Source organism: Alexandromys fortis, unplaced genomic scaffold (assembly GCF_014885135.2).
Source record: "Alexandromys fortis isolate MF-2015 unplaced genomic scaffold, M_Fortis_MF-2015_v1.1 scaffold_153, whole genome shotgun sequence".
NCBI lineage: Eukaryota > Metazoa > Chordata > Mammalia > Rodentia > Cricetidae > Alexandromys > Alexandromys fortis.
Genome location: NW_026068032.1, coordinates 1,220,410 through 1,248,404, shown reverse-complemented (window position 1 = coordinate 1,248,404; position 27,995 = coordinate 1,220,410). Strand labels below are relative to the sequence as shown.

The following is a 27,995-nucleotide window of genomic DNA, read 5'->3' as shown; positions in this document are numbered from 1 at the left end:
AGCAGAAGAGGGAGGAGAGTGGAAGAAAGGGAGGGAGGAAAGAGAGAGAGGGAGGAAGAAGGGAGGAAGGGAGGGAGGGGAGGAAGGGAGGGAGGGAGGGAGGGAGGGGACGGAGGGAGTAGAAGGTAGTCATTTGCTTTGAACTCACCTCCACCTCCTTCTCACTAGCTGAAGTGCTGTGGAGAAGACAGAGAACTTACATGTGTATGACCCAAGGGAAAAACGGACTCCAAACCCAGTGTGAGGGAGACTTACTTCTCACGCTGCTGAAAGCTGACTAACTTTGCAGGAGCTTTGGGAGGCGGGGAAACCTCAGTTTCTGTGAAAGATGAAGTACCAGATTAAAAACAGTTAACATCCCAAAGCCCATTTCCACCCAATGCTATTCTGTCCCAGCCTCACTAAAACAGGCAGCTAAGGCACTTGCTCACACAGTAAGAGAATCAGCTAAGCCACCGCTAGGAGCGCACAGACTTGTATCTCAGGGCATCCGTGGGGGGTGAAAACCAAAGACAGCCCAGAGTCAGAGCGCCCTGATGCCCTCTTGACATTTCAGCTCACCACATGAGACCCACTGCCTGCGCGCCCCTCCGCTGTCCTGGTCCAGCCTTTGAAAGCAGTGGCAGCAACACTTACAGTAACAACGCTGATAACAACGGTGTTTGTCTAGAATCACCATGGAAACAGAACTCCCAGGCATGCCTGCGAGGGAGCTCCTAGATTGGTCAGATGACCTGTGGTGCCACCTCTGCATGTGGGGGGCACCATCCCATGGGCTGGAGTCCCAGACTAAGTGAACAGAAAGCGAGCCAAGCACCAGCGTTTGTCTACTTCCTGGCTGTGTGTGCAGGGGACCAGCTGCCCCGCGCACGCTCCTGTTGCGACGCTTTCCCCATCGCAACGGAAGGATGGTATCCGTCAAGGTACAAACCTTCCCTCCTATAAGGTGCTTTTCTCACAATTTTTTGCTACACCTCGAAGAAAAGCAACTGATCCAAAGAACGTTGATGAACACGGCATCAACCTCACCGTTCCAGAACAATCTCTCTATCATGACAGTTTTCTATGTGACGGCTTGGAAACATGAATGACATTGGCTTTAGAGTTGACAACACTTGGCTTAGAGCCAAACTTTGGCTCTCAGACGTAGGATGCAACCAAGTCACAACCTTGTCGAACCATCTACATGATAGGACGTGATTTTATGTAACTACTGAGTGACGTGAGAACATCACAGCAAACCCGCAGTGACAAATAGTTGCACTAATTTCCTGAGGCTATGGAACCACTGTTTACCCGCCTTGCCTTGGTTTTGGAGGGCTGAAATTAGGCAGCTAGCAAGCTGAATGCTCAGATTATGACGATAGTATTATCTCAATAAGGTTTGCTTGTTTGGCTTTTGTTTGGGGGGTTGTTTTGTATTTTGTGTTTGCTTGGGGGTTATTTTGAAGACAGGGCCATATGCACCCCAGCGTGACTGTGAACACACTGTTTATCTAAGGTTGACCTTTAGCTGCGGACCTTCCTGCTTCCACTTAGAGTGCCACCACTAGAGATATGAGCCACCAGGCCTGTCCCATGGGTCAGTCCTATTGGCTGATCTTATCCCAGGGTGCGGAATGTGTTGTAGGTAGGTGGCCGACAAGCTTTGCCTATGATATATCACCCGGAACCACTAACAGGTCACGTGAGGTTGCGTGTGTTTGTGCGTGCGCACGCCTTACCTCCTGCGGTGCCGTCCTTCCCTCTGTCTTCTGCTGTTCCGAGTCCCTCTCCCGCTTCCTAAAATTGGAAGAACTTTTGATTGGCATGTGTGGGAAGCAAAGCTCCCTGCCTCCTGTCCTCTCCTGGCCTGTGTCTATCAAATCGCCCTGCAGCACTCTGGGAACTGGAATGAAGGCCAGCACAGACAGGGCCAGTGGAAAGGATTGCATGGAGGCCAAACTAACATAAATGTAGGATCTGTAAAGTTGTCACGAAGGAAACTAGTGATGTGCATGAGGAGGAGGAGCCACTGGGGCTCCAGCATGGAAGGAGCTGTGCTCCAGCTCCTCCACCCAGGCACACAGGGTGGTGTGTGGGGATGTATACAGCGCCATCTCAGGCTACAGCAAGGGGCGCCTTCCATGGCATTATAGAAACATGCCTGTTAAGATCCATTCTTTTATACCTTCACTCCACATGAACACACACACGCACACACACACACACACACAGAATTTTGTTGCTTCCTTGTCATTTGAGACAACATCTCAATATGTAGACCACGAGCCCGTACTAGCCTGGAACTAGTGATCCTCCTTCCTCACGCAGTCAAGTGCTAGGATTACTTGAATCAAAATGTAATCGAATGGATAGCTTCATTCAAATGTTTTAAAACCATTAACCAGCTGCTATAAAAAAAATTGTGTGTGTGCCAGGGGTGTAGAGGGCAAAAAGCCTGTGCGCACAGAGAAGCCAGGAAAGTTAAACACACAGCTGGCCTCTACAAAGGAATGAGGTGTGTACCTGCTCCTCCTGGAACGCTAGGAATGATGTCGTTTGACAGCCTGCTGATCCTTTGCTGCCTGATGAGACAGGCTCTGCCTTATCTCTCAGAATTTGCTTTTACCTATCTAAGACCTTTCCCCCTAAATCTTGACCATAAAACCCACTCTTTAAGATTTATTTATCTATTTGTTTTTTAAAGATTTGTTATCTATTTTATGGATAGATGAGTGCTCTATCTGCAAGTCCACCTTTACACCAGAAGAGGGCATCATTATAGATGGTTGTGAACCATTGTACATGGTTGCTGGGAAGTGAACTCAATACCTCTGGAAGAGCGGCCAGTGTTCTTACCACTGAGGCATCTCTCCCATAAAACTCACTTTTATGAGTGATGTCCCTGCGGTTCACAACAGCCTAAATGACTATGTTATCTTTGGGCCAGGCCAACCCCAACACCCACAGGCATTGTGTTTACCTCAATCAAACTCCTAGACCCTAAATCTTGGGCACTATCTCTGAGTCACCAGTACCTATTCTTTCAAAGAAACCAGATGGACTCTGTAAAGAATCTCAATGTAAACATTTCTTAAATTGTTGTGTACTTTATCCAAATACCTTTTTCAAAACTGTGCTGTTCTCAAACATGGCTAAAGAAAATGATCTGGGTCAGACCCTCAAAGTCTTGGTCCAGCACTGGTTACAGTAAAATTGGAGTGAGCCAAGGTTCATTCTCATCTCTTCATGGATCAGGTTTTCCCTGCCTGCTCTAAAGCTGCAAGGATCGCCACACAGGCATAACTGTGTGAGCAGGTTGTGCTGTACTGGTCTGGAAGACTTAGTGGGAACGCTGTAGGCACACAGTCGTTTGTAAGATGCTGACACAGTCAGATGAGTGGGAGCTCACAGAAAATAGGCCTAATGCAGCAGAACACATGCTGTGGCCTCTCCTCCCCCTTAGTCCCCACTCCCAGGGCTCTATGCAGATCCCTGACACATCTTTTTTTCCTCTGTCATGTTGATCCGCTTCCTCCTACTTCTAAGCTCATCCCTTTTCCGAATTATCAGCTCCTAGAACCTAGAAACACATTCTGCCTGGAACTCCCAGCAGCTACACCCAGCAGGGTCTCAAAAGTATTTCCTACCAGGCAACCTACAGTAAACACACCCTCCTAAGAACCAGAGAGGGCAAGAGAAACCAAAAATCAGAACATCCACACAGTAAAAACTAGAACAGATATCAGCACCTAGATCTACAGTCATCACAGACCCAGATTCCTAAATGCCAGTAATAAAACACAGTAACAGCCAGGACAATGTCTCCACTAGAACCCAGAAACCATGCTCCTCTGCCCCTTTTAAGAAGGGGAAACAGCAGCACCTACAGCAGCCAACACTGCATCCTCGTTTTGCTCCACACGGAAGGAGGATTCCAAATAACGTGCCCATCACTCACCCTGTTCCTTTTTGACTTTAACATTGTTATCTACCTCACTGCGCCCAAACCCTCATCCTGTAGCTTTCCTGAATTACCTGCATGGATCTTTGTGGTTCTTGACGCTGCACTGAGCTGAAGACAACAATACTTATATATCCAGCCTGCACCTTCTTCCTAGCCCCCCCCCCCCCACACACACCAGAGGGAGTAATGTCTAAGAAAAACCCTTGGAGAACCATGAAGCAGGCTACCCTTCAACCATGGATGCACGTGCAATGGACCTTCACACATACAACAAAGGTAGTAAAATATAAGCGAGGGCCTTGGAGAATCATGGCCCTAGAGCAAAGTCTCCAGGCTCTCCTTCAACCCTTCTCACGAGCGACATGGATCTTCCTTCATGAAAGGAGTTCTCCTGTGAGTGCTTAGTGTTAACCTTTAAAACCATGTCGCTCTCACCGCACCTCCCGTGATCCTCCTGGCTTTCACCCCAACCAGTTCTTCTTTCAAACCAGTAATCTCATGATAATCACTGACTGTCTGCTTTGTCACACGATCAGCATCACACACATGCGCACACAAACACACAACACATACATACAATGTATACACAACACACCCATAACATACACACAACACACACAACACAATATACATACCACACACGCATACATATACATACACACATATGCACAAAAGCACAATACAACACATACCACACACATGCACACAACACACATGTACACACACAACACACACAAAATACACATAAACACCACACACACAACACACATATGCACACACAACATGCACACACAAACACACAACACATACACACATTACTGATTTGTGTAGCTGTATGCAATGATGCACTCATCACCTTGTCTCTGATCTAGGATGCATTAGCGAGTGAATGACATTCAGCATGAAGCAAGGCCATCCTCACTTGGACTCATCGCCAAGCTTACCCAAGTCGATAATGCCCTGGCCATATAATTAAATTCTAGTAACTCAGATTTGTTTCCTAATATCTTGAGAGAGTAAAATATGATTTTCAAAGAGCATTATGTAAATTCGAAGGGACAGCTGGATCCTCAAAGCTTGTCACTGCCTTCGCTGTTACATGGACGGTTTCCTCACCAGCTGCGATGCGGCCTTGTCTGCCCTCACGGAGTCCTGGCTTGCAGCATTATTCGGAGCTGGGCTGGTGCCTGCGAGAAGAGGAAGCAGTGAGAAACTGGGGAAGCAGTGACAAGCAAAAGAGGAAGAGACAGCGGGGTGGTGATGTCCCAGACCAGCAAAAGCAAAGGCTGACATGTGACAGCAGCTAATGGCTCCCGAGCACACGCATGTCTGCCAGTGCACAGCCAGGGATGCAGGAGCGGCCTTTCAAACAGGGCTAGCTGTTTCTTTAAGCTTTTCCCGGGCTAAAGCGGCCTTTTTCTACTACAGAGCTATGTGGAAGGAGAAGTGGTTGCAACTTGGCTTTCCTGCAGCTTGACACATAGTTTTGCAAATATTGTCTGCAAGGCTGGTAGTGATTGTGACGTGGACACTCCCAGATGCCAGGCTGTCAGGCTGAGAAAAGGGACGCTTTGGGGACACTGTCATGTGTAGTGACTTCTCTTCATTTTTGCACACCCTGCACAGAATGCGGCCTGCACTGCCTCAACCCTGTGCTTCCTGCTTCTGGAAGACTCGAGGGTTATAAACGACTATACGAAATAAGAGCAAAATAGATATCAATTTCTTTTGGAAAATATGATTCCTTCTATGGAAGTTTTCTGTTTTTCCTTGAATTTTAGGGCTGGGGCTGACATAATGACACCTAACTAAGTATAAACCATTTCTGTCAAATGGCAATATTTAAGGCCTGCTATAACATATCCTAACCTTTCGTCTGCCTATCAGATTGAGACAGTGCCATCACCCTCACACAACAGACAGACTGCATCAAGGTATTTGACAAGAATCACTTTCTGAAGAGGAACACCCCACGTTATCAAGCTCCCAGGGCCACTGACCTGACTGGTTTGTAGGCGCAACTTAGGGGCTTGCAACAGCATTACCTGGCATGGCAGAGGCCGATCCTGCTTCCTCCTCCTCGCAGAGGGATTTGCAGTCAAGGTCCCCAGGAGTCATGTGCAAAGTGTCTGATCCAGAGTCTGGGGACAGGAAGAGGCTGGCTGTGAGAGCCATGCAAACGAAGCATTTGCCTAGGCCCCTCTTATTTGCACGCCCCTTAGCAGGCTGCCAAACACCAGGGCTCAGTTAGTAACAAGAACCCCAGCTTTCTCTGTCCTGCCTCCACTCACCACTCGAAGTCACAGTGCTCTCTGAGGATGAAGTGTGATTGGCCGAGGGTTGTGTGAGAGACTCCCTGATGAAAGGAGACAAGAAATACCTTCAACATGGAGGGCAAGTGATTTCGTTAAAAAACCCACGGAATGGGCACCCAAGTTCAAAAGCAGGACAAACCTGAGCTGTGGCAAGCTCTCAGAATACAGGTGACCAACACCATTCTCCTGCAGGGAACAAGGAGACATGTGGTCAGTGGTTTAACAGTGTGCATTCCAGAAAGGCAGTTTTAGACCAGTATCCTCAACAGCTTTAAATCAAGCCACTATTTCCTGGGCTCCGGGGAAGATCTGGGGAGTGGGGCCTTTAGGGAATCTTCATCCGCACACTTTCTCAGATCCGTTCTCACAAACAACACCCTACTTTAGAGGAAACCTGATACATCCTTGAGCAAAACAAATGCTAAACCCCAAGGGCAGATGGAGTTTATTTCACACACTCAAGGCCTGGTCTTGTTCGAGGGCTGCACTATGTGACTGTCACATTTTTATTTATGAGACAGCTACTCAGCATCCAACTTTCAACCTGAAACGGCTCTTGGGTTTCTTGAGAGATAAATTATACACTTTAGACTTAACCCATATTGCAGGGATTTGATAGATTACAAGCAGGTCAACACTCATGATTCCATTCAAAGGCAGTATTGAACTGCCAGGGCAAGTTGTGAAAGTTGTAAAAGTCTCTTTCAAACCTTGAAATTTATAGTAAGGGTTCTCGATTAGAGAGGATCTGATTTTGGCACTAGGATTTATACACACGCTTACGATCTTTCAAAAAGCAAAGGTGGGTTTTGGTCTGGCCAGTGCTTCCTTTTAAGCCCTGGGCTTTTCCTGGGAGCTTGCTCTGCTTGGCATGCATTGCTTGTTATGTGTTTAGGAAGGGAAGCTGAATTCAGAAGTGCTATCCTGCTGGCATGTCTGTGGCAGACACCGACACTGTGAAATGCAAACGCACATAACTGCACACAGGTGCATAGTATGATCAATTGGATGCAGAATCGTCAAAGGCTACAGCCAGTGGCAGGCCACAGAAAGCCTTGGTGAGGGCTTGTTTTTGTTATTTTTATTTCATTGTTGGTTTTAGCAGTAATGGTGAACCAAGAGCCTTGGCCATGCCGGGCAGGAGCTCTGTCTATGTCTATTTAGTTTGTTAGAATCTACAGACATCAGGGGAGATGAGCAGACTCAGCAGGGGAAGGCGCTGATGCTGAGTCTGATGACCTGAGTTCAATGCCTGGAAACCAGAAATGTGGAGGGAAAAAGGAAACTACAAATAGCCTCTGACCTCCACATGTACATTAAAACAACATACATGTATATGTAATCTCATTTCCCCAAAACTGTTCTACAGAGGGTTTTCGGGGGGAAATGCAAGGAATTAAGGCCAGGGAGGAGGAGTCTACCAAGGGTCTGGGAGGCAGTCAGTCTTCTGAACCACACTGAACTAAACACAGTGTCTTCTCTAGCACAGACTAACTCTGAGTATGCACTGATGTGGGGTGTAGGGAAAGAGAGTGTCTAAACTGTTTAGACTTACAAAGATTTAAATACAAACATGGGCTGGAGAGAGGCTCGGCAGTTCAGAGAGCCGGTGGCTCTTGCAGAGGACCTGAGTTCAGTCCCCAATACCGGATGGTGGCTTGCTCCAACCTGTAAGTCCATCTCCAGGGGCTCTGACACCCTTTTCCAGTCTCTGCAGACACGTGCACATATATGTGCATACATTCACATGGACACATGGTAAATCTTTTAAAAAGTAACTATTAATTGTGATGTGTTTCCATGTCATCCGCTCTGATGAGTTACAGTACTAACGCCGGCCCTGTCTGCTGGCACCTTGGTGCTCAATGCTTGAACGTAGGCAGAAGTGTGTTCATGCCCTACTAGACGGCTTCCGAAAGTGGGAGGGAGGAACACCCTTCACCTTTTTGTAACAATACTACTATTTTAAAAGTCTGGTTGTCCTGTTTAAAGCCAAAACACAACTATGGTAAACATGTAAGATTTGCCCCCGAGGCCACAGACAAGTTTTGTCTGTAGGGCCCTACAGTGTTCTGTTCACTGTAACCTTAGACAGTACAGTCGGAAGGCCCTTGCTTGCACAGTAGAAAACCTCCCATCTCTTGTGCTGAAACATTCTCGGAAGTGTTTTAACAACTGTCAATGCTCACTGACCACACCAACGTCCTGTGCCATCTGGGAGAAACCTCACAAACTGCGTGGCCATCCGTCTCCCCATAGTCCTGCAGGGTCACCCCCATAGTCCTGCAGGGTCACCCCCATAGTCCTGCAGGGTCACTGTGGAAGCAGGCAGATTTAACTCTCGGGTTGTTAATCTTTATAAATTTCAGCCACCAGGATATGACACGCAGCAGAACTCAACCCTAGCCTGTCAAAAGTGTAGCTCAGGAACACGTTCATCCATTATATGAGAATAGACGGAGGAAAGGGTTGGCTTTCTGTTCTTCAAAGCTCATTTCAGATTTGAGGCTGCAGTACAGGAGAATTGGAGGGAAGACCTTCTAGATGTCCATGTATGTGGAGCGGGACAGGAGGAACTTGAACCCCGTTTAGACCACTCTCCCACACTCATATAAGACTTAACCCACCAACAACCTTGTGGCCTGGACAGACTGAGGAAGAATCTGCTGAACATATTTTAAAAGCATAGAAAACCAAGAAATAGAGTAAATTCAGGTAGGAGTCTGACTTACTTGTGGCAGATTCGCTCACTCCATGAAGCAAACACCCAGGAAGAACATGCTCTCCTCTCGGGCAATCCATTCAAATAGAGACCTAATCCCATTTACATGAAAACCCAGGCCCCAGCCCTCGCTCTTATGAGCAGGAGTTACCACAGGGCGGGGTTGGCAAAGCATGGATCAAAATGAGAGTCTCCTATGGGCTGGATCAGCAAACACGGGCCGCACACACACACACACACACACACACACACACACACACACACACAGAGAGAGAGAGAGAGAGAGAGAGAGAGAGAGAGAGAGAGAGAGAAACAGTATGTCAATGTGGACATAGAAAAGTAAGTAGAAAGAACAATAGGGAAAGAAAACGGGATTTTAGGAATTCATTAGCCTAGATAATCTTCTAGGACTGCTTTTTCTCAATAAAATGCTGCTTTAACTCCTCTTTAGAAATGGAAAGAAATTCCTCCTGATGGACAGGTGCTGCCAATGGAATTTTACTACTGGGCTGAGTGTAGCCAGCTACAGCTAGTCAAATTAACAAGACAGAAAAGAAAGCAGCCAGAGTTTATGCAGACCTAAGACGGGACTCTGCGTCCATTTAAATGCTCCCGAAGAGAGGAAGAGTGTGTGGCTGAACTGGCACAGGAACAAAATGAAATTTCCTTACTTCTTTCTCCCCTTCTTTCTAACCCAAAGCACACCACACCTTCAGACCCGTGGGGCACGCCCAACACTGAAAGCTTCACTTAGAAGCAGTTATCAGTCAACATCAGCACGGCCCAATCACGTAGCTGGCAATGTTATTTATTCTCCAAGGTTATTAATGCTGCGCCTCCACACAGCCTGAGAAAACAGGACAGACAATAGCCAGAAAATCCCCCAAATAGTATCATATTGATCCCACCCTCTGCCTCGGTGACTGCTGTCCCGGTCACAACCTGTCTCATTCAGAAACAAGTTGTGACATGAACGAGAATCGAAGGGAGGAAAAATAGTTGAGGTCTTTAAAACTCTAAGTACAGATTTTCATCTCCGACTCGTTTGCTCTCTGAGACGGGAGGAAGCCTCTGAGCTCGACGCCTCTGATCCTTCTGACTCTGGGTCAAAGGCACAGATACTGTTGGCAAGCATTTACTGCGGAGCCAGGTTGGGGCTGGGGAAATGACTCTGCAGTGCGGGGCACCTGCTGCTTTACAGCATCCGAGGTCAGTTCCCTGCACCTGTGCTGAGAACCACACAGCTTCTAGAAACTCGAGCTCCAAAGGAGCTCCCTCTTCTGGCCTCTGTTAGTGCCCACATGCATGGTGGGTTTTACACACACACACACACACACACACACACACACACACACACACACACACACGTAAATCTTGAGGTTGGAGAGACAGCTCAGTGATTGAGAAAACAGGATGCTCCTGCAAAGGACCTGGGTTCAGTTCTCAGTACCCACATGGTGGCTCACAGCTGTCTGTATTCAAGTCCCAGGGGATCCAGTGCTCTCTTTGGGCACTCCATACACGTGGTACACATGCATGCAAAGCAGGCAACACACCCAAACACACACGCTACCAAGTTTCTTTGTAGGCACGCATCAGAGACCAGTGGAAGAAGGGAACATCGGATTTGTTTTGTTTTGTTTTGAGGCAGGGTCTCACTCTGTAGCCCAGGCTAGCCTCAGACTCAGTCCACCCTCCTGTTTCAGTCTCCCAAGTGCTCCATCATGGAATTCCCTAATCCTTGGACATTCAGGGCAGGAACAAGCACCTAGCATGTACCCAGGTTTGCAAGGCACTAAGAGAACAGCTGCCTACTCTTTAGCCCAGCAGAGAAGCCAAAGCCTGAGGAGCAGCAGGCAGGCAGGCTGAGGAGGGGCCATTGCCCGGAGGGAATCGTGATTCTAAGGAAATGGACACAGCCTGTGGAGGGGGCGACAGCGCGAGACTGTGCTCCTGACCACTGTCCCCAGCACGGCAGGACTGTCTGTGCATCTCAGAAACTCTGCTCACACTGCATCCTCTGAGAGCACCAAAGCGTGAGGTACTGCGGTCTACTGCTGACCTAGGAAAGAGACTGGCCGAGGCTGAGGTGCGGTCAGGCTGTGGGCAGTGTGGCCAACAAGCAAGGATTTCAAAGAGGTGTAGATGTATGGGAGGAAAGCAACCTCCTTTCTCCACACGCCCCAAACTTTATGTCCGCCTGGAGCCAACAGACCTAAGAGTCTGCATTCTGGTGACGGCCCTGGCGATGCTGGTCAGAGGATCCATGAGAAGAAAAGCTTCCCTGCTCACTGGCAAGAAGAGGAGCCGGTCATGGAGTGCCACTGTTTTCCCGCTGCGTGGCATCTGTGTGGCTTGTTTCCACGAGTCAGTAGGCAGGAACTTAGCTGCATAGACACATGTGTAGGTACGTATGTAATAGACACGGAGGAGTGTGTTTGTATGTATGCGTGTAGATACCCAAAGGCCTTGCAAAGTAACATTCCCTTCTGCAGGGGACACAAACTCAGGCAGGTGCAACCGTGTGTACAAGTTCCCACAGCTAATACATGGCCAGTCTTCAGCCAGGTCTGCTCAGTCCCTAACCTTATTCATGTGGCTAAAAATTCATCAGCAGGAGCTGGCAGTAGGGTGAGCTTCTCTGTACTCGTCCTGTGGTCTCAGCAGCTTCGTGTTCCAGGGTCCTCTTGTCTGTTTTCTCACACACTGAATCTTCCTCCACATCGCTGTGGAGCCCCAGGAAACACATTTCATCCAAAGGCTTCCATGTAATCTCGCTTGCTTCTCTTGTGGGTCCCTAAGCAAGTTCTGTTCTCCTTAAGAATGCCCCACATAGGACGCCTGAATACTGCAGGTCACCCCTTGAGACTCTCTCCGTGCCTGACTCCTTGACTCACTCAAAGACCCTCTGACCAACACTGGTGTTCGGTTTCATCTTCCGTTGTGATAAAATTAGATAATGAAAGAGTAGAACTTTCTCTGTGGGAGTGGGAAAATGTGGGAAATAAATCCCGAGACCTTAGGAGCACAGTTGAGAGACCCAACACGGCCACCTTGCTGAGCCCTCCCTGTCGGTCTTTCAGCCTGCAATGACAGAGTGGCCGCTGGGGGAGGACAAGACCTCACATCTACTCAGGTTGCTGGGCACACACTCGTTAGTGACTAAGGAAGGGTTCTCTCTCTAGGGTTCTCTCTCTAGGGCTAAGGACCCCGAAGCCCCAGGTGAGCTGAGAACTCTCGACAGTGCTAAGTACACTTTCTGCAGAGAGCGAGGACCTGGGGAGCTTCTGGGAAGGGTCTACATGCCAACAGCCCATTGGCATCTACCATGGAGACTTCACATTCTGAATAAAGGGCAGACTGCTTCTGTGTCCCCGTCTAATGCTCTCCACCAAGCCTATTGCCTGATACAGGACGAAAATACGGAACCGAGGCCAGCAAGATGGCTCAACAAGTAAAGGTGCCCGCTACCACGCCTAGTGACTGCATGGCAGTCCCCGGGAGCACACAGAGGATGGAGAGAAATGACTCCCAATTAGCTGCAAGGTGTGCTCTCTTCCAGGACGTGAGTACCCCAGGCTACCCTCCCCAGACAGAAAAATAAATACAGTGAGTGACGACCACGTGATATGAGTACCCCAGGCTACCCTCCCCAGACAGAAAAATAAATACAGTGAGTGATGACCACGTGACATGAGTACCCCAGGCTACCCACCCCAGATGGATAAACAGTGAGTGACGACCACGTGACATGAGTACCCCAGGCTACCCACCCCAGATGGATAAACAGTGAGTGACGACCACGTGACCAGACTATGCTGACAGGAAAGGGTGAACACAGTTACTGGGGCCTTGAGTCTGGTGACATGGTACTCACTTAGAATCCCAGCACACACAAGGCTGAGGCAGGAGGATGAAAGTCTTTGGATAGTCTAGGCTAGACAGTGAGTTCTAGGCAGTGTGGGCTATAGGAGTCTTCTAAAAATCATCTAGTCAGGACTAGCAAGACGGTGCCGTAGGTAAGAAGCTCACTGCCTGGACTATGACCTAAGGTTGATCTCTGGATCTGCACAGTAGAAGAGAGAAGGGACTCCTGCAAAAATTGCCCTCCAACCTCCACTCAGGGGCTGTGATCCGCTCCCCTCCGCGCTTGGAAAAATGTTTAAAAGTAAATTTCAATTTTAACCCTAGTTAATGGGGCCGTGGAAAGGGGGTGCACGAATCCAGAAAGGAAGGCCCTTTGGCCAGGGGTTGGTTTTCCTGCAGCATTCCCTAGGTAACCCAGGGAAACCTGACCTTGAATTCCCCCCACCCCCATCATTAGCAAACCCTCCCTCAAGAAGTGGAGATTTGTGAGCCCTAAAAATCCGAGTTACCACAGAGCCTTGAGAAGCAGCTGGTGTTTGAAACCAGCCTTGGTGAGTGAACAGAATTTTGCCCAATGGAGAAACAACATTGCTGCAGGGGAACGCCCCCGGCAGGTCTGCAAGGTTCACCGCTGCCGCACAGCCTCCTGGTTTGGCTGAGGTACAAGATAACCATAAGGCAATGCCAGGGAAATGAAGGTAGAAACACAGGTGTGACAAGTGACAGAAGAACCTGAGTGTGAGGCAAGAAGTTCATCGTAAGGTTGGTGAGGGACAGAGATCGTGGCTGACAGCCAGGGGTTAGGGAAAGGCCATTGTCATTGCGTACCTGGACGAACACGGATTATGGGTTCTGCTCATGCTTACTTTGTACTTGTTCTAATCCCTGGACTATGATTCATGAGGACACTACGCTCACCATTAGAGGCTCAGAGGCGGGGTGCCAGGTGAAGGGAGGCTTTCGGGGATGTGCTCAGAGAACAGGGTGGGGGCAGGCTGGAGGAGATGGCAACCTTAGGCTGTAAGCATTTACGGAGAGCAGAAGCCCAAAGTGACAGTGTAGAGAAGCTGCAGTTTAGGTCACTGTACAGCGCACAGACTCAGACAGCTTCCTGGGGCTGTGAGAAGGTGGTGTGAGCCTCCGCAGAGGACCCTGACCGTCTTCCAGCACCATGCTGGAAGAGTTTCTACTGTGATTCTGGGGACTCCTGTTTCTAAATGGGTGTCAAGATCACCGATGAAACAACTTGGTCAAGACCCCACAGAACAGATCACCAGATCCTGTCAGATGTGCCAAGCAGGAATCTCTTCAGTACAGCCACGAGTGATCTTAATGCAGGAAGCAGCGAAACCCAGTGTGCTAAGAGGGGATGCTGAAACCCAGGTCCTTTGAAGCTACGGGAAGCTGAACTTAGCCCAGAGTTTGCTACTTACTAGCTGAGTCATCCTCAAGCGATTTAACTCCCCCATCTCCAGGTGGCTCCTCTGCCAGAGCAGAGACCGCCCCGACTCTGGAGGCCGAGAGGGTTAAAGCGGCCTGTGGAAATGCTTGGAGAGGGTTAATGTGGCTGTGGAAATGCTTCCCTGCACCGTGCCTGACGCTCAGCTCAGCTCGTGTTGCCTCTTTCCTCTTCGTTGTGAAATTAGTGCCTGATAAAAGGGAAATTACTAACAACCAAACTTCCTGTACGTGGCTGAGGTCAACTTCCTGTATTAAAACTGCAGAAGAAGGCTAAGTGATAGCAAAGGAGGCTCATGTCTTTTCCCTCTCTTGTCCTGGGCTTCTCAGCAAGGTGGGAACCAATGAAAATAAATCATGCATCAATTGTTCAATATAAAAAGTACACACAATTATATATCAGAAATTATATAAAATTTATAGAAGTGGACGCATGCACGTAAGTGGGAGGATGGAAACAACTCTTAAAAGAAAGCAGAGAGAGAAAACCTTTTAAAAGTGGGGCCTCTGATCTCAGGAGACATATTTACATGGAAATCGATAAGGGCCAACAGACACATGCAAAGATGACAGACATCACTATTCGTTAGAGAAATGCAAATCAAACCCTTCGGGTTTTCACTTTGCATTCTCTGAGCTGGCGACAGTCGCGTGGTGTTGGGATAACGTAGAGAAATTAGAATCCTCGGGTTCTGATGGTGGCAGAGTAAACCAGCATAGGCCATGGAATATGTTCTGTAGATCATCGAGACATTAAACACGAGGGGACCGCATGACCACACAAGAGGCAGTAACTCTACTTGTGGGCCTACACACAGAAGCATTTTAAAACAGTTTATACAGAAGCGTATGCACGGTATAAGGACTCAAGTACTGTTCCCAACAGGCCGGGAGCTGCTCAGATGCCTGTGAGCCAGCGGGGAAGAAAGGGGCTGTCCGTACAGCAGGGCTGAGGACCTGGTATAGACTAGAAACCTAAGGCTTGTTAGAAGCAGTCAGGCCCCAGAGGCCAAACAGTGTTGATTCCCTTTATCAGAGACTTCCATGAGAGGCAGCACTCTAGGGAAAGAAGGTTGCTGATTGTCTAGGGATAGAACGCTGGGACAGAGAACTGTATTTTTTGCTTGGGACAGGGGTGGGAAGAAGGATCAAGTGTTCTAGTATTCTGGCATTTCTCAATTCTGTGACACCATCCACAGAATTAACTAACTGTTTGGGGTGAGAGTTTTCCTCCAGTCAAGAACGGTGGATGGGCAGATCCTGACTCTGAGGAAAGCACACCAAGTACATCCATTGGCCTGGGGTGGTTGAACAATGGCCTTTCTGAAGGCGGTCCAGGTCACCGTCGTCTTCAGCAGAGTACCGTCTGTGCCTGCCTCTGGCAAAGTGGACTCTTTGATAAGGAGCCAATGCCTCAAGGATCATCTAGCCTTGATCTCAGTTCCTGGAAAGCCATTGCCGCTGAGTTATTGCTGCATTAGCAAATTTAAATAACAAAAAACAAGATATAGCACCAAGTTCAGCGCACTCCACCCAGTTCCCCCTTTACTCATTCACCCCGGAACTTGTCTTTATTTTTATTTTAGATTTGTTTACGTGTATGGGTGTTTTGCCTGTGTGTGTGTGTGTGTGTGTGTGTGTGTGTGTGTGTGTGTGTGCACCACATGGTGCAGTACCCATAAAGGCCAGAAGAGGGTGTCATATTTCCTGGAACTAGAGTTAGGAATGATTGTAAGTCATCATAGGAGTGCTGGGAATTGAACCCAGGTCCTCCATGAGAGCATTCAGGACTCTTAACCAATGAACCATCTCTCCAGTCATATTTATGCTACATGAGTAACAGAAAGCCCCCAAATGACTGAATTTTAACTTCCTGGCTTTGGAGCTGGATATTCCTTACATATGTGAGTTCCAAAGAGGACCAGAGCCCGGCAGTGCTGGAAATGAAGCATCTCCATCCATACTCACTTGTACACTGAGGTCCTCATTCATCCTGGTGCAGGCTAGAAGCTCTGGACCCAAGGTGGAGCCTCCTGCGGGGACAGGGCACCTGGGGTGGAGAAGAGAGTGGCTTCCTGCAGGTGAAAAACTGCAGGTTAGCAGGGGCCAAACTGCACCATAGTTCCCAGTAGCCCCTCCTGGTCCAGTCAACTTCTAGTCAAGCAAGAAGCCTCTATCTCCTTCAGAGAGAAGTTACTAAGGACAGAAAAGCCTAACCAAAAATGAAAATACGACATTTGCAATTCAAAGTCTTGTTTCCTCCACTCCGGAGCAGAGAGGACTCTCACTGGGGGGTTAACCCTGCCAGACCAACAGAAGCTCAGGTGTGCGGTCAGTCCTTTGACTCCGGAGACTGGGGTGCGGGACAACAGACACAAGCAATGTCCATGGCTCACCTCAGCTAACTTAGCAGAGAATTTGTAGTATGCCCTGCAAAGCCGTCTCACGAAATTCAAAGGCAACGTCTGGATTCCAGACGCACTGCTCAGAGCGCTATCCAAAACACTCCATCCAAAGCATAGCAAAGAAATAATAATATCAGGTAAAATACAGGAGAAGGGGGGACAGCTGTGATCTGACGTACTGGGGTCCTCTTGTCACATGCGAAGCTCCATCTGCCTCCTGCTCCGGGGGTCTTTTACACAGAGCATGGATTGGTTTCTTGGCACATGAGACAGATGTCAATTCCAGCTTTGGGATGGCTGTAAGGCCGTCAGGATACAAGGCATCTACTGAGAAGGAAGGAATGAGGGTGGAGGTGAGTTTCCCATTCAAAGTGCCTTAAAGACTAAGCTCTTCCTCACCCAAGAGGTTGGTTGCACCGTGTCTGAAAATGTGAAAACCAACCCGATTTTATAACATTTTATCCTAGAACCCCTAGAGGCCTAGTTACATGAAGGCAGAAACAGCCAGTGTTTATTAAAAACAAACAACAACAAAACAAACTGAGGGGTGGGTGAAGGAGCACAGAAAGCCTTTGCCCACTGAGCCACTAAGAAGACAGCATCCATCCAGCGGCCTGTTTTCATATGTGAAGCTTTATTAGAACACAGCCATGGCCATTCATTCGTGGACCGTCCATGGCTTCTTGTATGTTTCAGCAGTGCTGCTGAATGGTTGCCATGGAGACCACGTGGCTTGAAAGGGATAAAATATTTACTATCTGGCCTCTCAGAGCAGCTCTGCAGGCTCCTTAGGGGAAAGCTATGGGACCCTGTGATCAGAACCCACCAAAAGCATTGTAGGAAGCAGACTGCAAAGACAAGCCACTCCTTTTGGGGAACGCGGTTGTTGTGTTTCGGGGTACAGGACGATGCCACGTTTAATCTTTAAAAATGGCAAGTTTTCTATCAGTCACAGTCTTTTGGTTCAAATCCGGGCTTTGCTCCTGCAGGTTGTATGATTGTAGGTAAATAGCTTCTCCACTCAGAGCCCTAAATCTCTTCTATGTAAAGGGACACGGGATCTCAGGCAAAGTATGTTTGATGCTCCTGTTTATTCCTCTTGGCAATGAGAGCTCTCCATGGGATACGTGGCCCTGAAGGGTGTGAGCTGCTCTCAGAGCCCCCAGGTTCAGCTCCCAATGGCTCCCAACCTTCTGCAAGCCGAGTTCTGGGGCATCTGATGCCTTCTGGGCTCCGTGGCCACCAGCACCCATATGCTGCATTTATATGCTTTCAGGAAAAACAATCTCACACATAAAATACAATAAAAACTTTTCAGTGAAACTAAAAGGTGCCAGGAGCCAGGGAAGCTCGGTGGTGGAGCATCACCGGGCATATTCTGTCTCCAGTCCCACAGAAGTCAATACAATAAAATGGGAGCTACCCTAGCGTGGCCCTATGGGACAGTGGAGGGAACTAATGCCATTGTCAGGCACCGCAGAGTGCAGGTCCACAGCGTGATTCTACCCTGCGGGTGGTGTTTGGCTGAGGGTTTCAGGGAGTGAAACAAACTGGTTTAGGTCACCAGTCTAGCCTGACACCTGTCAGGAGTGGCTGATCCTTGTCTGCTTTAAATGATTTACAAACCACTTTATGTTCCTTCTTAAGCTTGTCTTTGTAACCTCTGCCACCCTCTGTCCTTTCGGGAACCACCAGGCTCTGTCCGCCATCACACCCAGGCAGTGTTGGCGCTGTCTGACTCTGAGCCCTTCTCAGGATGCAGTTCTTTTACCTTTGGTCTGACTGTTCGGAACAGGCCCGGGCCCCGCCCTCTCTCCCTTCGTTTCCTCCTTGCTCCTCTAAACCCACATCAGCTCTGATTCCACAAAGACGAAGCTTGCATGGTCTTCTCTCTGGAGCCCTGGTTTTGCTGTCCACACACCACCCGTCAGATTCTTTCACCACGTTCCCAAAGCCCTCTCCTTCCCCCACCCACCTACTATTCCATCTTCTACGGAATGTTTTCTGAACTCAGGTATTGTTGCTTTAGGACTTGTTCTTGATTAGATGTAATGGTACCTGGTTATAGGGTGGGTGTACAGGTATATATTAATTGAATCCATAGACAAAGATCCAATATATCTCTCTGGACAGATATCATTGTTACTAATTATTATCTCTTTTGAGAAGCCCCTCAGACTACGTGGGCAGGCATGGGGGCGTGTCCTCTCACCTAGCAGAGGTCTACACGGACACAGGTCTTTCCAGGTCAAGGGTCCCTGCCAAGTGCTTCCCTTTTGCCTCCGCTGTGGTTTGTGGCGGGATTGCTTCTAAACAAAAAAAAACAGCATTATTCACTGTCTAAAGGAGAGTTCCACCCCACAGTTTTCAAGATAATTCCTTCAGAAAAAAACAAACAACTCATTGGGGCAGGGACAGATGGAGCAAAAATGAGATGTGCAGATGGGTGGACCTCAGAGGAGTTTGGAGGGGAGGAATATGGCCAAAATATATCATTTGAATTCTCAATTAATAAAAAAATATTTTAAAAAAGTTACCAGACAGGTGCTGGGGGTGGTTATGCAGAGGACCCAGTTTCTGGTTCCTAGCACCAACATGTGGCCCACAACCATCTAGAACTCCAGTGCCCACGGGTCCAGCACCCTCTTCTGGCGTCTGTGGGTACTGCACACATGCTGGGCACTGCTGCGCGCACACCGCGTGCAGACATACATGCAGGAAACATCCCACACACATAAAATAAAAATAGATAAAATTTCAAAGATAAAAAGTAGGCAGGATGTGACGGGTCCCAAATGAGGATGTTACAGAGCAAAGCTCTCAGACTTCTATCCAGGGCCACAGAACAGGAGCAAATCCAGCTGTGTTTTCAAGCCTGACCTGGAAGTTCAGGCTCAGAGTCGCAACACCTGGGAGGCAGAGGCAGGAGCATCTCAAGTTCAAGATCTGCCTGGGCCACAAAGTGGGTGCAGGGCTAGCCTGGGCAACTTAGTGCGACCTTGTCTCAAAATAGAAAGTAACAGGACTGGTGTATTTGGTTTAGAGGTACAGCCTTTGCCTGTGTGTGAGGCCCCAGGGGTTCAGTCCCAAGCACTCACAGGCAGAGCCGGAGAGAACACCCAGCGCTGGAGTTGAATGGCATGCTCAAATGCCACCCAGTCCCCACAGCTCCCGCTGAGACAGAAACTAGGCTTTGAGGAAGTGGGTGGGAGTGAGGGGCAAGCCCAGCTACACAATGCCTCATGGTTCTGTAATCAAGAGGCCGCCGTATTGCTGCCTCTTAGACCACATGGTATAACTAAGAAGAAAAAAGAGGAAGGGATCCATTGCCTGTCTGGTAATCTTTTGTAGATAAGCCACATACATAGATTTCCAAGCTCGTTCATACACACTGAATGGTTTTTAAATTATTATAATTATTTCTGTATATGGGTATTTTGCCTGAAGTATCTGAGGAGGCCAGAAGAGGGTGTTGGATCCCTTAGAAATGGAGTTATAGGTGGTTGTGAACTGCCAGGTGGGTATTGAGACTCAAACCCTCTGGAAAAACAGCCCATGCTCTTAACCCCTGAGCCATCTCTCCAGCCTCCATCTTTCTTCTTCCTTTTCTGCATAGGATGTTTTTGTATCCCCAGCTGACTAGAATGCACTATATAAACCAGGCTGTCCCCGGATTCACAGAGATTAGCCTGCTTCTATTTCCTGGATGCTGGGATTACAGAGGTGCAACCACCACCTAATTTGAGCTACATTTTTATTTTGATTTAATAGCTGAATTACAGTTGTTACCTAAGTAATTAAAAAAAAATTCACGCTTACCAGTTTCCCTGGTAGAAGCTGATGTCTTTCTGTGCAGGACAGGGGACCATAGTGAGGAGACTCCTCGTCTAAAAAGTCCTGTTGAGAGACAATGGTGGAGTATATTGAAAGTCAGAATATAATACAATCAGAAGCAGAAGACACACCAGGCCTTAGAGCATGCCCACAGCCTAAAGTGGCTGGCCCATTTCCATCACTAGTCTTTAAGGGAACACATTTATAACTGTTGAAGATCGCTTCTTTGTTTCCCAGTTACCCAGACTCCAGAAATAATCACATAGAAACTATATTATTTGCAATACTGTTTGGCCAATAGCTTAAGCATATTTCTGGTTAACTCTTACATCTTAATTTAACCCATCATGAGGCTCGTGGCCTACTGGCTAGGTTCTGGTATCTGTCTCTGGCCAGGCTGCATGACTTCTCTCTGACTCCTCCTTCTTTCTCCCAGCATTCAGTTTAGTTTTCCCTGCCTACCTCTGTTCTGCCCTGCTCTGCTATAGGCTCAAAGCAGTCCTTTACTAACCAATGGTATTCACAGCATTGATGTAGGTGTTGCTTTCATTGGTTAATTAATAAAGAAACTGCCTTGGTCTTTGATAGGCCAGCCCTTAGGTGGGTGGAATAAACAGAACAGAATGCTGGGAGAAAGAAGCCAAGTCAGGCAGTCGCCATGATGCTCCCACCCTACACAGATGCAGGTTAAGATCTTTCCTGGTAAGCCACACCTCGTGGGGCTACACAGATTATTAAAAATGGGTTAGTCGGGATGTGAGAGTTAGCCAATAAGAGGCTGGAACTAATGGGCCAGGCAGTGTTCAAAAGAATATAGCTTCTGTGTAATTATTTCGGGTAAAGCTAGCTGGGTGGTGGGAAGTCCCGCTGCTCCTTACTACACAGCATACAGAGGGGATCCCATATCATATAACTATAAACCTCTCATTGCATTCTCCTCATTATTTAATCTAGAAGTAAAATCCACACTTGAACAGGAACTGAATGTCTTGACACTGAAACCCTTATGTTAAAAACAAAGACATCTGTAGAGATGCACAGAGGCCACAATGGCATCTGTTAATCTTTAGGGAGCTGCTGAGATGGACGCAGGGCAAAGGCACTTGCTGTCAAGACTGGTGACTTGGAGCCCTGGAACCTACAAGGTGGGAGGAGAGAACTGACTCCCACAGGTTGTCCCCTCCATGTGCATGCATATATATATATATATACACACACATATAAATGTCAGTTTCTAAAAAGTTGAAACATATATAGTCAGAAAACTGTGGCCTTTGTTCAAGAGTTTGGCCCCTGCCAACCATCACTAATGCTAAAAGTGCCATTGTTCTTGGGAGGGTTAAACCAGCCTTGGATTCCTGGTCCTCCAGAGCTGGGACCAGTGGTGTGCGCACCACACCTGCCCACACTTCTCTGGGTATGGGAACCTTCAAGCCTGACTTCCTTTGGGGGCACTTTATGTGCTTGCCCTAATTTATGGGACTTTATTTGCCCGAAGGTGTCTATATCTTGTTTATATTTATATCGTGTGTCCTGAAAGAGCTTTGTATAAACATCACCCTTTCTCTCTTCTGCCCTTCTTGCTCTTCCCTTAGACTCTTCATTTATGAACTAAAGAGGAGATTCCCCAAGCTCCTGATGGAAAGAAACATTCTACTTTAGGGTCTTCTGAAGGGAGAGTTGAGCGAGGGATTAGCAGCTAAGGCCGCTTGCTGGGCAAGCAGAAGGACTGGAGTTCGGATCCCAGCGGCCACGTGAAAAGCTGGACATCCCATAAACCCCTTTAATTCCTGTTCTGAGGGATCCAAGCATTTAGAAACACAGGAATGAGTGAGTGAACCTTGAACTCACTGGTGAAGTATGCCCAGTTATCTTCCAGAGGACCTGGGTTCAGTCTCTAGCACTTACACAACAACTCACAACTGTAACTCCAGCTCTAAGGAACCCAGTGCCCTCTTCTAAAGTCCTCAGGTACAATGCACATGCGTGGTGCACATACACACCTGTGAGCAAAACACTCATACACACAGGACCATTTTTTTAATTTAAAAATTAATAAACATTTTAAGAAATGAACAGTTTGGGAGTTTAACACGTATGAGAAAAAGAGGAAAATAGCCCGACAGTCTATTCAAGGCTGGAGAGGCGGCTCCACCAGCAAAGTACTGGCCTCTCTGGCATGAGGACCTGAGCTCAGCATCCATGTGAAAATGTGGGTGGTGGGTGTGGTGGCACACATGCAGTCCTAGCACACGTGGGCGTGGTGGACTTGCTGGAGTGCTTGTCTGGCCAAACAGGGAGCTCCTGGTTCAACGTGAGACTTGTTTCAAACAATAAGGTGGAAAAAAAAATGAGGAAGACATCTCTCTCACACACACATACAAATGCATGCACACAAACATACACACATACACATATGCACACTTGTCCACATATACACATGCATGCATACACATATCTGAATACACACTTGTATGCATCTACACACACACACACACACACATAAATAAAACGTGTTGGAAAGTACTCAGAATTTCAGCTTGTGATCATTGATTGGAGGATGCTGGTCCTATCAGAGAGGAGGGTCCTAACATGAAAAGCCTGCTCTCTGTTAACAGACATAGTTGGGCAAAGCCACCAATGAGATGCTTCCTCTGTCCAGAAACTGTCCCGAGCTACTTGCTAACATGAGTGCTCTCCTTGTATTCTGCTAAGTTAGCCTCAGAAGCTCTCTGAATTAGCCATCTTTGCCACCACAAATAAGCACCGATCAGTGGGGATTTTGGTTTTTGTCTTGGCTTGAGAAGGCGGCAAGCCGCGGAGCAGTCCTTCAGCGAGCTGGTCTCAGTGTGACGCAACACTGTAATGAAGACTTTGCAGCCAGCTCGGTCTGACCATGTTTACACCTCCTTCCCGCTAGTCCTGTCATTGCTTGGAAACCCTTTCATGGCTATACTTTGGGATCCTCGAAGGCAGGTAGAGGGAGCTCAGACTTCTGAGAATGGATTCTAAGTTAAATACTCAGGTCAGACGGGAGAGCCGGCTAGAACAACTAGCCTCTGACACTTGCGGGCATTTAAATCTAATCTTATAGGCTCAAGCACACGGCATTCAGAAGTGACTATTAAATTATCCAGTCGCAAACAGAAAAACTGCTGGGAAGATTGCTCAGTAGGTAAGATCACTTACCGTGGAGCCTAGCTGTCTGCATGCAATCCCCGGAACCTCATAAAGGGGAAAGCAGAGAACCAACTCCAGATAGCTGCCTTCTGACCTCCACACAAGTACTCTGGCCCTTGTGTGCACACAAATGTGTATGTTACACACACACAAATAATTTTTAAACATTTAAAAAGAAAATAGAAGGGGCTGGAGAGATGGCTCAGTGGTTAAGAGCATTGCCTGCTCTTCCAAAGGTCCTGAGTTCAATTCCCAGCAACCACATGGTGGCTCACAACCATCTGTAATGAGATCTGGTGCTCTCTTCTGGCCTGCAGGCATACATGCAGACAGAAGAATACTGTATACATAATTAAATAAATCTAAAAAAAAAAAAAACAAAAAACAACAACAACAACAAAAAAAAAAAACAAGGCAAACTTAAAAAAAAAAAAGAAAATAGAAAACAGAGCAAGCACTTCGCCAACGGAACCGTCTCTAGCCCAGAACTCTTTTTTTGTTTGTGGTGGGTGCAGGGTCTTGCCTGGCCTGAGCACTGTAGGGCTCAGCATGGCCTCACACTGAAGACACTCTGAGAGCTTCAGCCCCCCAGTGCTAGGTTGAGGTGTGTGAGCCTGTGTCCTGGAGACCTCTTAGCTTTGTGAAACCATGCTCACTGTCGGGAGACACAGACACCTCCTCCCAGTTTAAAAACAGTGGCCAGCCAATGCTTCCAGAAGTTCCCATAGGGTTTCTCAAGGCTGCACAGCTCCAGCATACAAACCCAGCATTCCCTCCGCACTACCGGCCCAGTACGTGCTGAGCACCGGATGTGAGCAGAGTGATATCATTTATACAGCCTATCTACAGCGAAGCATTCAAGCTGCAAACTCACTTCCACAGATGGCTCTCACAACGAGTAGCGGTGATTTCCATATTTTCCATATGACAAAACAAAGCCAGACGATGGCCCCCCTGTTTGCATTCAACTTTGCATCCTTCTACGGGGGGGGGGGGGGGGGCTGCAAAGTCCGGGACATTTAAGCTTCGAGAAGAACCAAGGCAAACAAGGCCACTGCTCCTGCTGCTGCCAGCTGTGGTGCAAGATGTGGCCAGGTGTCTCAGGTTCCCTGCAGGGAGGGAAGCTGACCTAAGTAGCTTTCTAAAGACAGGACAGTGACATTTGGGCTGAGGCTGTATTTGTAATTGGGGACTGAAAATCAAAAGCCTACCCTCATTCTCAGAACTGCAGTGTTCAGTATCAATGATGCCACACACCTGCAATGAACATCTTCACAACACAGTACTGAAAAAAAAAAAACCAACTTCATGTTCTGGGTATTAAAAAATAAGAGTTGGGGGGCTGGTGAGACGTCTCAGGGAGCGTAGGTATTTCTGTGCACGTTTGGTGCTGAGAGGACTGACTCCCCAAAATTGTCTCCTGACCTCCACAGGCATGCTGTGTTCATGCGTGTGAGCACACATGTAAACTAAAACCATATGAATCAGGGTTGGGCTGGGCATGTGTCTCTGTGGAGGCTCCAGGCTTGGGGGCAGTGGGCTGGGAGCAGCACAGAGGGAGTGTTTGCCCCACGGCCTTCACACCAACACCCGTGAAACCAACAAGGGTTCAATTCCCAGTACCACAAATAAGTAATTAATTAAAATTTTAAATCAAAATCAATGAGCTTGGAAGCTTGAAGTGATATTTTGTTTATGACAAGAAGCTAGAGCTAATGGGTCACACAGTGATTTAATTAATATAATTTCTGTGTGGTTAATTTGGGTCTGGGCAGTCGGGAACCAACACATGGGAGTCATACGCCTTTAACCCCAGCACTAAGAAGGTGGAGACAGGAAGGGATATAGCTGGGCAGAGAGAGGCATATAAGGCAGGAGGAGACGGGAGTTCCGTGCAGCCTGGAGATGCAGTCTGAGCATTGGTAGAGGTAAAAGGTCTCTCTAGTGACTGACTGTGCTGCTTCTCTGGTCTCTCAGCTTTCGCCCCCTAATATCTGATTCTGGATTTTTATTAAGAACAATTAGAATTCGTACTGCAGAAGTTATTCATCTAATGACTTGTGTATCTATTAATAAATAAATAAACTCTTCAAAAGAGGAAAGAATAACCAGTCAGAACACGAGGAAAGCACTCAACATTATAGTAATCTACAAAGACAAATTAAGACCAATGACATCAGTAGTGCCCAAACTACAAAGACTGGAGTTAGGGGGCTCAGACCCCCATTCAGCACTGGAGGTGTCTGAAATGCTCAACAGAGTGGAATGCATTTATCATGTTTATTGTACCTGTATGAGTGTTTTGTTTCCCTGTATGTATGTGCACCATATGAGTGCAGTACCTTACTCGTCCAGAGGGTGTCAGGGTCCCTGGAGCTGGAGTTACAGATGGTTGTGAACTACCAAGTGGGTGTGGAAACCAAACTTGGTTCTCTGAAAAAGCAATAAGTGCTCTTAACGTCTGTGCCACCTCTCCAGCCTCTTGGTAGACCTTTTAAAAGTTAGAGCTCAGACTAAGTTATGACAGTAATTCTACTCTTAAGTATTTATGGTGAGCATGTTTCCACAAGCCCTGTGCACAATCCTTCACAGTGACTTTATCCACAACTAAAAATGGTAAATATCGATTTCTAATAAGAGACAGAATCAATGTGTGGGATATTCATAGAGACAAAGGCAGCCCAGCAACTCAAATAATGTTATCCGTAAACACAACTCAGACAAATCTTAAACCTGGGGAGAGATGGACGACAGACACAGGAGGAGGACACCTCCGACTTCCCTTGGTTCCAGCCCAGCACAGCTGTCTTGGTGGCTCCACGGCTGCTGACTGACTGTGGTGTGGCAAGAGGTAGGCAGCTAGAGGAACTTTCTGGCAAAAATTCAATGTTTTCATGTGCATTTTCTAATTGGCTGATCTGTACATTTAAGGCCTGAATGACTTTTATGACTTTGCATGAAGGAGAATTAAAAAATTCACGTGAATGAGAGCTGGGCTTGATGGCACACACCTTTGATCCCAGCACTCAGGAGTAGAGGCCGGCAGTCTGTGAGTTCAAGGCTATAGGGGTCTACGTGAGTTCTATGACTGCCAGAGCAAAGGTGAGGCGAGGAGGAGGAGGAGGAGGAGGAGGAGGAGGAGAAGGGGGAAGAGGAAGAAGAGGAGGAGGAGGAGGAAGACCAAATCACATAAGTGAAAATAACTCCCATATATAGAGTACAGTGTGTTTGCTCTAAGACCTGAGCTTGGTTCGATGCATCTATATCAATTGTACACAACCACCTGCAATTGTAGTGGTTCAAAGGGATCCGGTTCTGCCTTCTGGACTCTGAGAGTGACTGAATTCACACACACACACACACACACACACACACACACCCCACCACCACCAACAACAACAACAACAATGAATGAGAAAGAGGGAAGTGGCGGTTGGCACATGGGAGCGGTTAGGGCAGTGGTTCTCAACTTTCCCAACGCTGCAAACCTTTAAACACAGTTCCTCACAGTGTGGGGGTCCCAATCATGGAATTATCTTCGTTACTATTTCATAACTGTAATCTTGCTACTGTTATGAATTGTAATGTAAATTTCTTGTATTTCAGGTGGTCTTAGGCAAATCCTGTGAAAGGGGGTCAAGACCCACAGGTTGAAAACTGCTGGTTTGGAGATGGGGAAGGGAAGGAGGAAATGACGTAATTATGATTTCAGAAATAAAAGAAAAATATAATAATAACAATAACGACAACAATAATTAATGTTTCGACAACTGCAAGTGCTTTCTCCTCTTGCAGAAGGTCTGAATTGGGTTCCCAGCACACATGTCAGGAGTCTCTTAACTACCTGTGACTTCAGCTCCAGGAGGACCCTCCTCCATGCCTTCAAGGACATCTGCACTCATGTGTACATACACACGCATACAAATAATAAGTAATAAAATAGCAATGAATCTAATAAATAATAGAAAGAAAATAATGCAAGGTTTATGTGATCCACATGTTAGGAAGAAAGCACTTGGAAATGTGTGCACCACTGTCACGAGGATACTCAGAGGACTCTGCAGTTGTTGGTAGCCTGGGAGAGCACATGGGCCACCAGGCGTTCCCTTCAGAAGGCCCAAGGGTGCCAGAAAGGCACAAAAGCAACCGCAGAAATGCTGGAGCCACCGAAAGACAACAGTACTGGTCGTTTGTGGAGGAAGGGTGGTGGTGGGGGGGGCCGGGGGGAGAGGCAGGGGAGCTGGATCACTGGGCTGTGAAGGCAA

General features: G+C 47.6%; 1 protein-coding gene across 17 annotated transcripts in view; it reads right to left on the bottom strand.

Annotated features, from left to right (window-relative positions):
- Irag2 (inositol 1,4,5-triphosphate receptor associated 2) overlaps positions 1-27,995 on the bottom strand; it is a 60,046-nt gene that overhangs the window by 14,854 nt on the left and 17,197 nt on the right. For 3 of the 17 annotated variants that reach the window (XM_050164688.1, XM_050164685.1, XM_050164691.1), the window contains exons 2-12: positions 20,536-20,613; positions 18,929-19,025; positions 16,896-17,040; positions 16,280-16,386; positions 6,404-6,450; positions 6,241-6,305; positions 5,995-6,090; positions 5,066-5,136; positions 1,725-1,782; positions 256-319; positions 149-176 (exon numbers count right to left, since the gene is read on the bottom strand). In XM_050164688.1, the coding sequence (XP_050020645.1) occupies positions 149-176; positions 256-319; positions 1,725-1,782; positions 5,066-5,136; positions 5,995-6,090; positions 6,241-6,305; positions 6,404-6,450; positions 16,280-16,303 (453 nt within the window). In that variant the 5' untranslated portion in view covers positions 16,304-16,386; positions 16,896-17,040; positions 18,929-19,025; positions 20,536-20,613. Of the gene's footprint in view, positions 1-148; positions 177-255; positions 320-1,724; positions 1,783-5,065; positions 5,137-5,994; positions 6,091-6,240; positions 6,306-6,403; positions 6,451-16,279; positions 16,387-16,895; positions 17,044-18,928; positions 19,026-20,535; positions 20,614-27,995 lie in introns of those variants that run through there. The other 14 variants (XM_050164695.1, XM_050164689.1, XM_050164696.1 and 11 more) reach the window with 11 other exon arrangements.